The sequence below is a fragment of the Ammospiza nelsoni genome, chromosome 1, assembly GCF_027579445.1.
Source record: "Ammospiza nelsoni isolate bAmmNel1 chromosome 1, bAmmNel1.pri, whole genome shotgun sequence".
NCBI classification, from domain to species: domain Eukaryota; kingdom Metazoa; phylum Chordata; class Aves; order Passeriformes; family Passerellidae; genus Ammospiza; species Ammospiza nelsoni.
The window spans coordinates 106,833,917-106,850,234 of NC_080633.1; the positions used below are offsets into that span (position 1 = coordinate 106,833,917).

Below are 16,318 nucleotides of genomic sequence, written 5' to 3' on the forward strand. Positions count from 1 at the left end.
TGACTTGTGCACGCAGCAATGTCACCACCTAGTGGAGAGTGAAATAGATATTTTGCCACATTCTAAAAGTATTCTGCAACTGAAGTAATGTAACTGGAACTGGTAGATATCTACATGATCTCTCTGTATTCCACACTGTTTGCATTTGTTTTGTGACTTAAATTCAAAAGTACTGTGTGCCTTTAATTTCCAGACTTTGTTCTGTCAAGAAATAGAAATGTGTCATAGAAATAACTCTAATATATTTTTTCTACAAAAAGTATTTTTGTGAAATAAAGCACTTTGTGCTTGTATTTTATTGATACACAGGAAATATTATCATCCAGATCAATTTATCTTGTGGCATAAAAAAAGATATTTTAAGTATGAATACATCCAAGTATTAGTCTTGACTAAAAGCCTCTTCCCAAGAATAAAAATAGGATAACTGTGGGATGAAAAGGGTGGGCTGGTTATTCATGCCCTTTATTTTGCATTTGAAAATTTTAGTGCTGTGAGTAGTTTCTCCTTTCTAGGCATACCTATCTCTCTCCATATTCTGTATAAAAAATGGAGCTACTAAATGAATCCAAGGTTTAATATGTAAGCAGTGGTGTCACACTTAACTATCACAGTTAATGGCTTTGAATAGCTATTGGTCATCAAGGTAGAAAGGACTGCATGGCATATGTTTGTCATGATTCAGATCTCAGGTTTTTCACCTTTTTATTACCTTAGCTGATGCAGAACTTTGTTGCCTTGGATGTTTCATCGTTCAATAATTGTATTGCCCTATTAACAGGCCAAATACAGCTTGAATAACTATTTTTATGTGGTCAGACTAGATGGTGGTGTCATTTTGTGTCAGTAGTGTTTTAGTCCTGACTGGCTGAAATAATATTTGTGAGAAAAAGAATTAATATATAATATTTATCATATTTTTTTTATTCTGTCACAAATTATCAGATGTGCTTACATTGCTGGATCTACTGAAATATTAAATCTCGCATTTAAGTGCTTTTAAGATCTAGGTCATTGTTTGTATCTGTACAAAAGTATCACAAAAGGATAATTTCACCATGTGAAAATGTTTCCACATTTCCTAGAGTTTGGAAAAATTCCATTCTTTTCCACACAAGTGAGCACTCACCATGGAGGAGAGATACTAGTGACAGACACCTGTGATCCACAACTGTCCCCTGTGCCAAGTAAGTGTATTAATAGATTTAGTTCTAATTCCATTCAAAATAAGGCAAAAATATTGTAAAACTGAGGTTTCATCTCTTTAACCTTTTTTAACACAGAAACCTAATAAAGTGCAAACCTTTTAAAATAATGACTGAGAATCAGCATGGAATTATTCATGCAAGTCAGGGTTGTGGTGGTTGCTGTTCTTGTGCTTTCCAATATTATTGTCTTGCCCCAGTTTAATGAACAGAGTAATGTTAAACCCCTCAAAGAGGGGAAACTCTTGTTTTCCTAGTAAAAACAAATTAAAAATAATGGAAATATGCAAGACAAGCATTGTATTATAAATACACATTATCTCTGTTCTACATGCTTTTATCAGACTATTTGTGTCCTGTACCAGCAGTGTGAAAAGCAACTTATACAATGATTTTTAATTCTGGGGAGCAGTATTATTCAAATTTGACACATATTTCTCTGTATCAAACTGATACAGCAGTTTGCTCTCATCAGAAATTCTTTTGCCACTTACAGCTTCCAGATACGACTTTTATCTGACAGAGATCTAACTATTTTCATAAATGCCAGTTTTAATTTGTGATCTTTTTTCTTCTGTGTTTGTACCATCTCTGTGAGTCAAGCAAGATACTATAGTGCATATGTAGCTTATTGTGATCTTCTTTCTACTCACAAAGATAAACCAAGGGTGGGAGGATACCCTGTTCCAAAGCCATCTTTTAACTTGGCTGCAGTTGTTGCAGAAACAATTGGACTTAGTGTTGAAGAGGAATCTGTAAGTATTACCAAATCTCTTACATAGCCAACTTTTTGGGCCAGTTGTTTACAAAACCAGTGTTTTTCTCTTTTGCATTAAAATTCTGAAAAAGTATTCTGAGTTCCAGTAAGCTCACTTTGGTTTGCTTTTGCTTAGTCTTTGCTGACTTGAGCATGAAGAGATATTACTGTGCTGACCTGTCTGGGGGGGTTGAGGAAGGTAGAGACATGGTTCTTCCTTTCAAGTTTTGTTAGTACAGTGATCTAAATCCTTGGGTCTGATAAATTCCCTTTGTGCAGTAATCAAATCTAAGACATTGAAAAATGTTTCTTGGCCATGAGACTGGTCAGTGACTCATGTGAGATTATTTGATGGTTTTGGTTGGTAACTACCTTGAAAATTATAGTATGAAGAATATTTTTGTGTCCATGCATGTGAATGAATTTTTTCAGTTTCCATAAGATTTCTTTAAAGCTTCTGGTCCAAATTTCATCTCTTAGCTTTCATGATTTTTCAGAGTTTTGAATGTTTTGATTTTAATTGATCTTCAGAGTATTTATGTGCCAACTGAGCATATTTCTAATTTTAATTCCAATATCTTCTCACACTTCTTTTCTTTGTTTTCCTTCACCACTTGCAAGGAGTCCCAGAGTGTACTGAATCTTCCCCTCACTAATACAGTTATGAGCCAGGCCTCAGAGAGCATGCAGTCTGAAGACTCAAGAAAACTGCCAGCTTCTGAATCAAGAAATGATGACAACAATTTAGGGTGTGTTTCCACACAATTATAATAGTTATAATTGTTTTAAGTAGGCTTATAGAAGTTGGGTCTTTGTAGAATTTCAAATCATGCAGCATTTTGCTTTAAAGGTATAGAAATGGAAACAAATATTTTGTATCAGAGGGGTTTCTTTCAAGTAAATAACATGAGAAGCAGTGAAACTGATAGAATGCAAAACTGTAGGCTTTTACTTAATTCACAAACTTCTTGTTTGGGCTTCTTGTATACATAGTCCCTTCTTTCCTAACTTCTCATTATTGCAAGGTATCTTCTAAGGCCCATAACCCTGTGGACAGTGGGCCTAGAGCTGGAATGCAAGAAGGATCCTATTGCTCTGATTAGGTGTCAAGCCAATTGACTGCTGCCCTTCCCACTCTCCTCAAGATATTGTAGTCTAAACTGATTTTTTTTTTTGGCCCTATTTGTTGTCTTGAATCTATGTTTTGTTGATGACAGGCAAAAAACAGTACCTGAAAGGAGCTTGCAGTTTTTTCCTTCACTTGCAGAAGCTTTGAGAATCTGCTGTGGTTTTAAGATGTATGCAAGAACCTAAATAGACTTCTGTTGCAACCATTCTCACTTTCTTCCTTTTCATTGCACTGAGAAATAGGGAGTCCTTGGATAGAAGAGATACTTAGGCAGACTTAACTCTGTCCTTGGTTCTCAGTTGAATGTGGAACAGAATTTCACACCATACACCAAAGTGAAGGATGAGATCTGTATTTTGTTTGACTTCTATAGCTCTAAGTGCAACAGTACCTATCCCTAGCATAGGTTAATTTTTGTTTTTCCTTCCATTTTCAGTTAATACTAGCAGCTCACACAGCTTTAAAGCAGATCAGCACTAGGAAACGTTATATTTTTTTAATATCACTTTCTCTCCTTCCATCTGTACACCAGAAAAATCTCTCATGTTTCATTGTATTCAGTATTTCAGATCCATCTCATAACACTCCACCACGTGATGACTGGGATTCTCGGGTAGCTTCCCCTGTTTTTGGAGCTTCTAGCACCATGAAGAACAACTCAAGTACAGTTCATGCTCCTTGTATTTTAGATTCAGGATTGAAGCCTCATCTCAAAACCAACCTCTTCATCAATCCATCCAGTTCCAGATCTCATAAAAGTAGATCAAAATCTGAAGATGTTGCTTTTGTTGCACCTCTGAATCTTGGGACAGAAATCAACTCTGTTATCAGCCAGGCCTCTGTCCATAGGCAAATGGTTGTGAGAAAGAATTCTAATGAGGCTGTGACCTGTGTTGGAAACACCTGCACAGCTAAAAATGAGGTGATCAAGAGCGATGTCCTGCTTGTATACCAGAAGCAGCTAGAAGGCAGGTGTGCTAAGAGAAAGAAAGCTGAAGATGATAATGGAGTTAGCTGTGAGAAAACATCATTCAGCAAGGAGAGCTCTGTGCCCTTTAGGTCTGATGTTCAGAAGGTTAATGGGGAACATACAGGGGATAAGCCCTTGGATCTGTCTGATCCCTTCTCTGGAGTTCGTGGGCAAGAGAAAAAACAAGGAAGTGAGGAGACATATAAAAACAGACTGAAGCAAGTGACTCTGCATGACATTTTTTCACACATAGGGAAGACCATTCCTGAAGGTTCATCATCCGTCCCAAATGCCAACAATGAGAGCTGTTTGTTTGGCAGAGATGTACAAGAGGAATTCTGTGTACAAGAGGCAGTGCTGGGAAGAGCATTCCCTGACAGGAAAAACCAGATCCCAACGAAAGAAGAAGTTCCCCCCTTCAAATTTGCACCACTGCCGAGTTCTGCAGAGACAGAGGAACTTTTTGATGATGTAAAGGTATGCTTTTCTGACTCTTTTTTCTTCTCCTTTGAAGTATTTTATTTGAGTTTGGGTAATAGTAAAGTTGCAATATGTTGTTAGGTTGCCAGTGGCCATGTACCCAGTAGAAAGAAAACAAGGACAGGACATGGAGAGTCTGAACCAGCATCTGTACTTCAGCCAAACCCTTGTAGACTATCAAAAAGTAAAGCACAGCAAAATGAGCAAGGTAACTTGATGAAAATATTCCTTTTACTTCCTGCCTACCCCTTCAGCCTGTGCTCAGATTGAATAGAATTTTTCCTGTCTTCCTTTCTTCCACTTTAATCCTTTGCTCTGCTTCTAACTCAGTCACATTCTATTTGGGATTTCTCAAGATCACCCCCAACATGTACAAATCTCTGTCTTCCTGGCATACTTTTGCCACTGTATAATAAATATATCATTGGTGTTCCGGTGTACATTCGACAGGCTAGGAATCTTCTTTTTTGCTGTTTGTTTAGCATTGTTATTTATTGCAGTGTAATAATAAAATCTCATGAAGTTTGAGTTTAAACTGTCTATATCAAATACTTGAAAACTACTCAAGTGTAAGCATAAGTCATTTTTTTTATTCCTAATGGTCTGGTAAGGAAATTTGTATCTTCATTGATAATCAACACAGGCTGTCATATATTCTTTCCAGAGCATGTATCTTTCCTCTTAAGTTCTCCCAGGTGGAAAACTTCTTGAACTAGCATTGTAGAATCAAAGCTTCTGTACTCCTCAGCCAAGCTGTTACACTGCATACTTTATTTAGAAATACTGCATTATGAATTTAAAAGATACTTGCCAATAGTTGGTGTGGCCATGTGGCTTGAAATCTAAATATTCCCCTTAAAGCTAAATCAAGAGGCATCTTTGGAGCAATGACCAGACACTTGTACTCTTTGCTTAGACCTGACACTTGAATTGTCATTGATGTAACTTCAATAGTGACCCTGCTAGGGAAGGCACCTCCTGGACCTGTTGTTTGTAAGCAGAGAAGGACTGGTAGGTAAAGTGATGGTTGGGGGCCATCTTGAGCAGGACAGTCACAAAATGATAGTTTTCCATTCTCAGAGAAGTTAGTGAGAGATAGCAGAACTGCTGTCTTGAACTTTTGGAGGGCAGGTTTTGGCCTCTTTAGGAGATCACTTGGTAGTCCTCTCTTGGGAGGTGGTCCTGAAGGGCAGAGGAGTCCAAGAAGTGTGGGAATTCTTGAAGAAGGAAATCTTAAAGGTCTAGGAGCAGGCTGTCCGTGTGCTTCAAGGTGAGCTGATGGGAAAGAAGGCCAGCCTGTGAACAGAGAGCATTGGCTACAACTCAGATATAAAGAGTTTGACTTTTGGAAGAGGGAGCAGGCAGCTTCGGGGGAACTACAAGGATGTTGTGAAGTTACATATAAAATAAGAATATAAAGTATAAAATATAAAGTATGAAAATAAGAATGGCCAAAGTCTAGTTAGAGCTTAACCTGGCTACTGCCATAAAAAGTATTTCTGAAAATCCATCAACAACAAAGTAGGGCTAAGGAGAATGAGCTTTATTGGATTTGGGGGAAACAAAGGATGAGGAAAAGAATGAGATACTTAGTGCATTTTTGCCTAAATCCTTAGTAGTAATTCTCAGGGTACCCAGCCCCTGAGCTGGAAGACTGGAATAGGGAGCAGATTGAAGCCCCCATAGTCCAAGGGGAAATTGTCAGTGACCTCCTGCACCACTTAAACACACACAAGTCTGTGGGGCCAGATGGGATCCACATGAGGGTACTGAGGCAGTGGGCAGAAGTGCTCAGTGAGCCACTTTCCATAATTTATCAGCAGTCCTGGATAACCAGGGAGGTCCTACTTGACTGGAGGTGAGCAAATGTGACACCCATGCGCAAGAAGGGCTGGAGTGAGGATCCAGGGAGCTACAAGCCTGTCAGCCTGACCCAGGCTGACCCCAGATCACCTTGAGTGCCATCATAAAGCACATACTCAGGACAGCCAGCAGATCAGATGCTTCTGGCAGACTTGCATTCTAATTATTTGTCCTTTTTTTCTCGTATTCTGTGCATACAGACCTGAAAGATAAACCACCTTTAGAAAACTTCCAGTGGAGCATAGACCCAGGAGCTGATCTTTCACAGTACAAAATGGACATTACTGTGATTGATACAAAGGTGAACTTTTATAATAAGTCTGCATGTTCTATGATATTGAAAAAGCCTGCAAAGCAGTATTGTGAACATTGTTCTGGGCAGACCAAACCCACTTTGTAACAAAATTCAGAATTTGGCTCATTTGATATTGTTCATGCTACAGATATCCTAAAACATGTCCACTGTTTAGTTGTACTTCATAAACTCAGCAGGAATAACCTCAGTATGAAAGTGGACAAATGGTTGTGAGAAAGAATTCTAATGAGGCTGTAACCTGCAGGGGAAAAAAAAAATCAGTGTCCAAAAAGAAGCCAGTTATTGCTTTGAAAGTATTTCTGATACACAGCATTGACACTGACTGACCAGTTGCTTCTGGGTGGAATTGTCATGTTTGCTTCTTTTTCCCCTAGGGTGGTTCTCAGACCAGAGTTGGAGGGGAAGTTGTTGATATGGATTATACTTATGTTAGTGACAGTGTGCTATTAGAAATGAAAAGTCAACAGCAAAATCAGGAAGGCAGTCCACGTAAGACTTTTTTTTTTTCTCTTCAGTTTACTTTGCTTTTTTGTGGTATGGTGGGAGTTTGGGGATTTGTTGGAGTTTTTTTGTTTGGTTGGTTTTTTGAGAAGGAGGAGGAGGAAAGAGTAAAAGGGCAGTTTTTTTTCCTGTATGGCTAGATAGTAGAAAATAGTTTGCAGTAAAAAACTGGTGATGAAATTTATAGGCTACACAGGGTCAGTCTGTTTCCTAGAGAGTTGGTGGTGGGTTTTGAGGTTGTTTTTTTTTAACATAGGTTAAGAAAAAAGACAGGATTTGTGCTGAGAGAGCCAGTAGCTAGCTATTCCTTTACAGTGCTTAAAGGGTGAAAGGGTGAAATACTTAACCATATAACAGTTCTGATCTCACCTGCAGTAAACAGCTTCAAAAGTTTTCTATGTAATCACATCATTCTTTGTATGAGAAGACTAATTTTGTTTTTAATGACATATAAGTAGAACTAGTATGTTTAAAATAAATCCAAATGTGTTTATATCACTTTTACCATATGGTATGTGGTGAATCATGGCTGCAGGGCACTGACTATTTCCTACCCACAAAAAGTATTTCCTTTTGCTTGGATAAGTCCATAATTACAAGAACAAAAATTTCACATATCCAGTATTAAGGTTAAAGGTACCTCACAATGATTTTAGCAGTTTATCAGATTTTAGAAATGGGATCCAAGGTATCTGAAAAATAAATGAGCATTGGCCGCATTTGAAAGATTGACAGAGAAGTTGCAGCAAGAATTAAGGTGTAGCCGGTTTTGAGTTAATTGGTACTGGAGCAATAAGTAAATGTTAATTATTTTGATACACATTTAGTCAAAATGCAATTTCTTGACTAAAATCATTGAGACACTGATTTGGATGTTCTTTGTGCTTTTAATAACAGGAGGAGAAATAACAGATATGTTTGATCGGACAAGCCATGAAGAATATGAATCCTGCCTACCAGAAGACAGTGCTCCTGCATGTGATGAAAGAGAAACTCTTCATGATGAAGAGCAGGATAAGGGAATAACAGCAGCAAGCAAGAAACTAAAGAGTGGGATATAATTTGGTTTTGTCTTTATTAGCTTACTTAAACTACAGGAGTTGATTTGAAATCAGACTCTGTTCTTTAGGAACAAATATGCCAAATTAACCACCAGTTCTTTTTGCATCAGTTTGTGGTAAAGTTGATTACTTTTAAGGACAAAACATAAGGCAATATGAATTTCTTTTTTGTTTTTTTTGGTAGTTCATTTATCACCACACAAATGTGGAATGTATAGTGGAAGTTGGCACAGCAGCAGAACATTAAATTGACTCTTAAAAGAAACACCAGGTTTTGGCTACAGTTATTGACTTCCTTTCTTCTCAATATTCTAGGTTCTGTGGAAGATTTTACAGTATATATTGTATTTTAAGCAGCCTTTCCTTTGATGTTATTCTCTTTTTTGCTTGTGTCACTGCTGCTTTCCTTCTGCTCCAGTAATGCTTTTTGATTGATGGTTCTATCAATTCTGTATTATTTTTTGTATCTATTTGAATCTGTTGTCTCAGACTGGACTGTACATTGCATTTTTATATTTCTTAAAAGTTAATAATTTTACAGAAGTTTCTGCAGGCAGTCTGTTAACCTTCTATTTTGTTTTGCATGTCTATTTACAGAACATGAGGATAAACAAGATAAAGCCAAGCAGAAAGCTTTTGTGGAGCCTTATTTCAAAAGTGATGAGAGGTAATTTAGTTTTTTCTCTATGGGCATTTTAAGGCTCTTTGTATCTTCCCTATAGGAAACTTGATCCTCCATAAAATAAACGTGTTTGTGTGTAACAGCCTAGCAGTTGCAGAAGATGCAGAAGTAGATCTACTACATTAGATAAAAGACTTTAGATAAAAAGTGGGGTAAAGGAAAAAAATGTTGAGATGCCTATTATATTTGCTGAAGAGAAGAGATTGCCTCTTCAGCTTTTTATAATTTTAGTGAATGCAGTGTTTTGTAATCTGTGTGGCTTCTTGCAGGTGTGGTAATGCCTGAATTTATGAGCCAAGGACCTGTGGGCTGCTTGTACAAATGAAAACTTTTCCTTCTCTGTTTTTTTTACCCCTTGCTCTCTAGGCAATAAATGAATAGTTTTCAACAACTGCACCTCTTAAGTGCCTCTTCTGTTGCCTTCCAGTATAATCATAATTAGAAGTCTGAGTCTTCCTTTTGTAATGACACCAAGCCCTTCAGTTAGCTTATATTTTATCTCAGTGCATGTTTTCTTTGTGGAGGAAAACTTGTTTACTATTTTGAAAGCAGTTAAGTTGAAAAGAAACTACTGATCTTGAACCCCGACATATGTTCCTCTCATGGAAATCATTGCAAGCACAACTTTGTCTTGGACAAAAATATTCTATAGAAGATCTCTATTTGAGTAATTTCTATATAGGAATTACTTTTACACTATGAAAAGCCATAATAATGAGACACATATCTCTGGTTATGTAAAAGTTCATATTATGTTTGAAAACTGTTTTGTTTATAGAAATTGCCCAGTTCAACTATGAAAGGCAGTATGATTTGGGTTTTGTAGACATTTTCTGAATGATTTTTTAACTTGTCTGTCCATCATTGTGTTGTAAAAAGTTTGAAAATTCCAGTCATGTGGAAGAAATAAAAGTACTATTATGTGAAAACATTTTTGTTTTTCAGAAAGAATACTGTGTTAGATTTTCCTCATATTGAGGTTATTCGGAAAAAAGACGAAAGAAGGAAATTACTTGGCCACACTTGTAAGGAATGTGAAATAGTAAGTAGTGCTTTAAAATTTGTCAGTCTTCCATTCTTCTAACTCCAGACAGTATCTTAAGTGCTGAAGTGCTGTTTTTAATTGTTAATCTGGTTGCATCATCATCATTACCTACAGTAGCTGGGAAGTAAATGTTTACCAAAGCTGGATAACCAAATTTGCAGGTGGTTTGTTTGTTTTTATTGCAGTAACCACATATAGCATGGAAAGACTTGGGTTTGATTTTTTTGTGTGTATCTGCATGACAGAAGAGCTTCTTACATCATGGTTCCAGTACAATTATTGTTAATAAAAAATAAATTAGCTGGTCAAAGAGCTATTACAGGTTTCCAAACTTTAGATCAAAAGCTCTACTGAACTTTATGGGTGCTGGAAAAAGTTCTGTATCCAATTGTACCTTTATATGTCTATCTATAGACAGATCTCATTTTGGTTGATTTTTTCTTTCTTTTCTGGGTTATTTTTTTCAGATAATTGCACCATCATAGGAGACAATGTGTATATTTATGCAAATGCATGCAAAAATGTTTAAAGTTACTTGTTTAAAATACTTGTTAAAAAGTATGAAATTTTTGATTTCACATTACACAAATTTTTTCTCCTTTTCTATTGTCTAAGCTGCTTTCAGATACTTGGTGTAGAGATAAAATATTGACGTAATTATATGTGTAATAAGAACATATTTAGCCATTAGTAGAGTTATGAGCTCATAAATGATGACTCAGTAGAAGTGTGGATTAATGACTGAACAATGATGGATTTTCTGGAATCTTTCCACTTAATTTCCACATTTATTTAGAACCAACATCTTCAGAGATTCTCTTGCTATTCACTTTATAGTCAAGTCCCATTTACTTAGCTGAAGAAATTTATTAGAGTATGTTTTTAAAGAAATTATTTTCTGAAAAATATTGGTAAAACTCCCTAAATACAAATACCTAATTTTTACAGTCAACTATAAATACCATTTAAAAAAATATGTTTGATTTAAAGAGTTTGAAAGAAAACAAAACAGCCCCCAACCTTCAGTCTGTTTCATGGTTCCAGAGCCATGTGTTAAGCATTTTAATTTCCTGTTTCTGTAAGCTACAGATCTTCCTTCTGTAAATCCAATTTTGTTACTTTCTGTCAAATTGGAGTGATAACTATAGTGTCTGGAAACATTCGCAGCTCCAGTTTTGTAACAGTAGGTTTTTACATTAAATGCTAGGAAAGTTTGGGTTTGTTGTTGGTTTTGGCTTTTGGGGGCTTTTTTTTTTAAGTCTACACCATTCAAGATTAATGTCTTGGAATGTGTGGAATGCTTGGCTGTGTCATTGCACAATAATAAAACTAGCTTTGAATTAAATGCCTGTGAGAGAAGGGAGTATTGGATAAAGTATAAATGATGCTTTAGAAAAGTCTTGGCTTGCTGATTAGCCATATGGGTTTGAAAAGCTGCCACAGTCTAAGGGAATATTTAGGGAGTGGAGAGAGATCAGTAAATTGATTCTGGCCCTGTACGGCAAGTCATGTCAGTGGGGTCAGTTACTGTCACTCTAGAGGACCTGGGATTTAACTTCTGCACATGCCACAGCAGGCTGATAATAAAGTTCTTTATAAGCTTTATCTTAAAGCTTTGTGGAAGCATCTCATACACTTTACAGTGTAGAACTTTTGATAAGAAGTCTTGTTTTGGTTTTTTATGACCTTGTGATGCTATCAGAGAAGGATTGTAGGCAGAAGTTACAGGTAGCTTGTAAAAGTAACATTTGTTAGTGTGGTTGTTAAGTGTAGCTACACTTAGGTGAGTAGGAGGATCACTCAGATGCATTTTTACATGCATTTAGATTACAGGAATTATTCTGCAAATTTTTGCTAAACTAATGGGAGGAACATTTTTAGGGTTTGCTCGCTTTCTGAAACTGTAAATTGTAGAGTTCTATAAACAATTCTTTTACAGGGAAGGCAGGATGAGATTGCAGTATCTTCACACATGGAAAAGCCTAGCTTGAATGTTTTGTGTGGATTAAAAATGTTGTGGACAGTGAGATCAGTCCAGAAAACAGCTGAGAGTTCTTTTTGCTGTTTAGCTGACATACATAACTCTCATTCTCTGTCAACCCTAATAGATTCCTAAAGAAACCAAAGAAGAAGTTTCTTTCTAATTTAGTTTTTAAACATGCTTATCTTGATTTTTGATTGTTCTTATTTTCTGCTCCTACTAAACTGTACTGTACTTTTCATTGTTGGATCTGTAATTATTCCTTACTTATCATGATTGTTTAATTTTAAAAAATGCAACACACTAACAACTTTTAGTAGATTAATTTCTAAAATTTCAGGCTATTTACAGGACAAAATAAGGAGCACTGCTAATTATCCCTAAGTAAAACTCAGCAATATTTGTCTTATACAGACACTCTAGAATTCTTATGGTTAATTTTGTTGACTTAACACCTCATTCTTAACTTTTGTCAGTAAAAATTGAATGAGCATACTTTACAATTCCAAGTAGGTTTTCTGAAATCATGCCAGTAGCTGAGAGCATGAAATAATCTCTTTTGATAGAGGTATCCTGTTCTCTTCCTGAGTTCCCCAGTCTAGGTCACTTTCCATCTGATTGAATGAGTTATAAACTTTAGTTTGCCTTTTTGAATTGCAAGACTGACATTTCAGTAGAATTGTTTTACTGTTTTCACAAAGGTCAGGTTTCTTGTGTGGCTCTGACTGTTGACTTACCAGTTGAATCAAGCAGTGCATTCACTTTTAAAATATTTTGACCCTCTATCTGCTCTAAGGTCCAGATTTGTATTTTTAGGAAATACAACTAAAATTACAACTAGAATTAAAACAGAGAAAACTGCATGGAAAAAAATATACTCTACCTTTCTATGATGCTACTCAGGGAAACACCCAGCAAAAAGGTTTGGAGGGAGTATATACTTTTCTCACTGCAGCCCCCAGTACAGCTGACAGGGGTGAAAGAGTGTAGCCAATTTACTGTAGAGAATGCTCAGCTGACAGATAATTTCTGGAGTCCCAGTGTCAGTCAGCTATTTAAACTAACTCTTTATTTACTTCTAATTTGAGGCTAAGTAAGTAGGAAAGATTTTGACTTAAGTTTGCAGTTACTACTGTAAATTTGGATACTGGAAACAATTCTGCAGCATGGGGTGTGTAGTGGGGTTTTTTTCCTTTTAAAATTTTATTTCTAGATGCAAGCTGACACTTAATAAATTTTAAAATTCCAATCTCTTTCAACACCTGTTCTACTTAGCTTTGTAAAATCAGTCAGTAGACTGTTGACATAAGTAATTGTACACATACCTCAACCTTGTTATGGTATGTTAAAAGACAGAAGGTTAACAGATTTGCCACAATAAATGTGTTATACTTAGTCTGTAAATTCAGTGAGCTTTTAGGATAATTGCTAGGTGTTTGTCGCTTGGATAACAAATCTCTACTCTAGCTGTCCTCACCATTGTTTTTAGATAACTGTGTTCATAAACACAGTGATTGATAATGTCAATTGTGTAAAGCAGTTTCTATTATGTATGAATTTGTTAACTCATTTTTCCCCTGCTTACATTCAGTATTATGCAGACATTCCAGAAGAAGAGAGAGAGAAGAAACTCGCTTCCTGTTCAAGACATAGATTTCGCTACATTCCTCCAAATACTCCTGAAAATTTCTGGGAGGTTGGATTTCCTTCCACCCAAACCTGTGTGGAAAGAGGTTTGTACCAAAAAAATCTTGAAAAGTACTTTTTAAAGCTGCTGCTGCTGCTTTTTTTTTTTCCTTTTTTTTTTTTCCCTCTCCCCTGAAATTATCTACCATTTCTCCCAGTGAAATTATCCACTGGCGTTAGCAGTTCCTATACTACTAAGAAAGGAGTATAGGGAGATTTTCTTAGAGAAGGCATTGGGAAATAATTGGGATTTTCATAGAACTTAAACTCTATATTTTGACCATAAGCAAGAATTGGATTTTCAGAGTGAAAGGCCAAGAGATTGTACTTACTCAGGAGAGACAGGCAGCACTATTGATGTCCATTGTCAGTGTTTTTAGAGCTTCATAATACCAGGTAATAATGGAAATGTTGCAGGTAAGGTGTAGTTAAACAGTTTTTCATACATATACCCTGCTTGCTAGTGACAATGAAAAGATGTGGTGTTTGGTTTTGGGGATTTTTTTAACTGATCTTCACATAGAAGTTTGTTCTTTCTAAATAATTTTTCAAAATCTTAGAGCCTGGTGTAAAACTGAGGTTCTACAAATTATGTTAAAACACAGTGAGTTTGTAGTGTACTCTAGGTACAATTCTTCAGAAGTGGTGAAGTGCTGGGGTGAGCAGGCCTACAGGAACTCTCTGAGTTCCATTTATATATTTACTTGTGCATTAGCTGTGAAACATTAATCTTTGCTTTTATCTGTTCTTGTAACAGTGTCAGGTCAGGCATAGGAAAATGTAGCCAGAGTTGTGTATGTGTGTTGTGTGATAGTGTTGCAGTGTCATCCTTAATCTTTCACAACAGGGAGCCTTGATTTTTATGGACCATATAACTTGTTACTACCGATTTGGAATCTGCTTGCAGCCTCATTAAAAATTAGCTTCTTGGCTGGAGGAAGAGCTGTTCAGTTGTTGATGGTTCTCAACAGCATATCAGACTTTAGATCAACCCTCCCTTGGAAAAGGAAATAATTTTATAGCAGTGCAGCAAGAGAATTTAAACACGAGGGAGTTCCCACGATGAGCAATTGCTCTTGCCACTCTGGTGTAGTGGGGTACAACATAGGTATTTTCTACTCCTTATTGGTATCTTGAACTGTCTGTTTGTGTTGTTTTGGTTTTTTTTAAATAACTGAGTTACATAGACAGAATTTTCCAACTATGAAGTAGAAATCTGCTACTCTCACTTTGGTGGGCATTGTTGCTGATCAACAGTAAGGAATTGACAAAAGCCAGGTGCTGAAACTGACTTGCATAAAATGTCTGTTCACTGTCAGTGTTAGCTAAGTTGAGTATGTTATAGAAATTTTCTATCCACTTCTCTTATCAGAGAGCTTTCACAGTGTGTTTGATCATGTTCAGCTTTTTCCAGTCTTTATAAATCTGGGTGCTCTTAAAACAGAGGGAGGTACTGTTTATATATGTGCCTGAAGTTTCCTCTGTATGACTAGGATTTACATTTTCAAAAGTGATTTTTGTTAGTCAACTGAATTAGCAGTTCTTGCATACTTTGTTACTCTTAAGTAAAATCCTTGGTAAAAGAAAATGACAAATGCAGTTTTGTTTTGAATAGATGAACAATTCATAGTTTCCATTCTGTTCTTCACTGTTAACTGTCTGTATGGCATTACTGTGCAGTCACCTGCTAGAAAGCTGCTGTGTATTTTAATGAATGATATTTGCACACTGGGATCTCAAAACTTTTATGTGAAGTCAGAACCAGTTTCCCCAAAATGAAAAAAAAAACAAGTCATTTTTTGAGGCTAAAGACACATTAAAGCTAAAGTTATTCCTGTTTTTGTATAGTCTTTCTTACCCCAGGTTTATTCTTTTTAAGGCTACATTAAAGAGGACCTTGCTCCCTGTCAACGTCCAAAGAGGCGGCAGCCTTACACTGTGATGTTTTCTCCCAAAGGCAAAGAGCAGAAGACATAAAGGATGGGGAAGTGAGGAGTGCCAGCCTGAAGTGGATCTCTCCTGCCCGTAGATATTTATAGTTAATATAAACTTGAAATAAAGAACTGTGTTTTCCACAATGATAGATAAATTGTTTAATTGAATATGTAAATTTTATAAAATTCGTTTGCAACTCTGATGTACCAGGAAACAAAACTATTTAATGTATGTTTGTTTCATATTGTGTTAATACATTTTGTATTCATTTTTGCACCTGTCAGAGAAGTCTCCTACTTTTTTTTTTCTTTAAGGCCAGCAGCTGAAATTCCAGCAATTCCTGTCTGAACTTTGTGTCAGTGAATAACTGCTTTGAAGTCACTGAAATCAGTTGTTCTTGCAAGAGTAATGTCTGTTAATGGGAACAGAAATGACAATTTTCTAGGGTGCTTTTATTTTGCTCTGGATTTTCTTGTATTTCTTTTCTCTTGTTGCAGTAATGGTTGTATCTACTTGGAATAAAGCTGCATTAAATATGAAATGTGTCTACTGTTCATACTTTGGGAGTGTGAAAACCAGGAAGTCTAAGTGTCTTTCTTCAATTCTGGTGTTAAATGTAGAGCACCATGTTTTCCTCAGTGTTTAAATTAGAATGTCCAATATTCCTTTTATTTTTTCCTTGAAATCTCTTTGCAGATATGTGTCTC

General features: G+C 36.2%; 1 protein-coding gene across 3 annotated transcripts in view; it reads left to right on the forward strand.

Moving 5' to 3' along the window:
- RBBP8 (RB binding protein 8, endonuclease) overlaps positions 1-15,887 on the forward strand; it is a 39,958-nt gene extending 24,071 nt beyond the window's left edge. For all 3 annotated transcript variants that reach the window (XM_059486282.1, XM_059486292.1, XM_059486300.1), the window contains 12 exons: positions 1,086-1,187; positions 1,863-1,960; positions 2,584-2,711; positions 3,653-4,538; positions 4,623-4,749; positions 6,605-6,705; positions 7,095-7,209; positions 8,119-8,271; positions 8,880-8,949; positions 9,910-10,006; positions 13,582-13,723; positions 15,556-15,887. In XM_059486282.1, the coding sequence (XP_059342265.1) occupies positions 1,086-1,187; positions 1,863-1,960; positions 2,584-2,711; positions 3,653-4,538; positions 4,623-4,749; positions 6,605-6,705; positions 7,095-7,209; positions 8,119-8,271; positions 8,880-8,949; positions 9,910-10,006; positions 13,582-13,723; positions 15,556-15,653 (2,117 nt within the window). In that variant the 3' untranslated portion in view covers positions 15,654-15,887. The remainder of the gene's footprint in view (positions 1-1,085; positions 1,188-1,862; positions 1,961-2,583; positions 2,712-3,652; positions 4,539-4,622; positions 4,750-6,604; positions 6,706-7,094; positions 7,210-8,118; positions 8,272-8,879; positions 8,950-9,909; positions 10,007-13,581; positions 13,724-15,555) is intronic.
- The last annotated feature ends 431 nt before the right edge of the window (positions 15,888-16,318 follow it).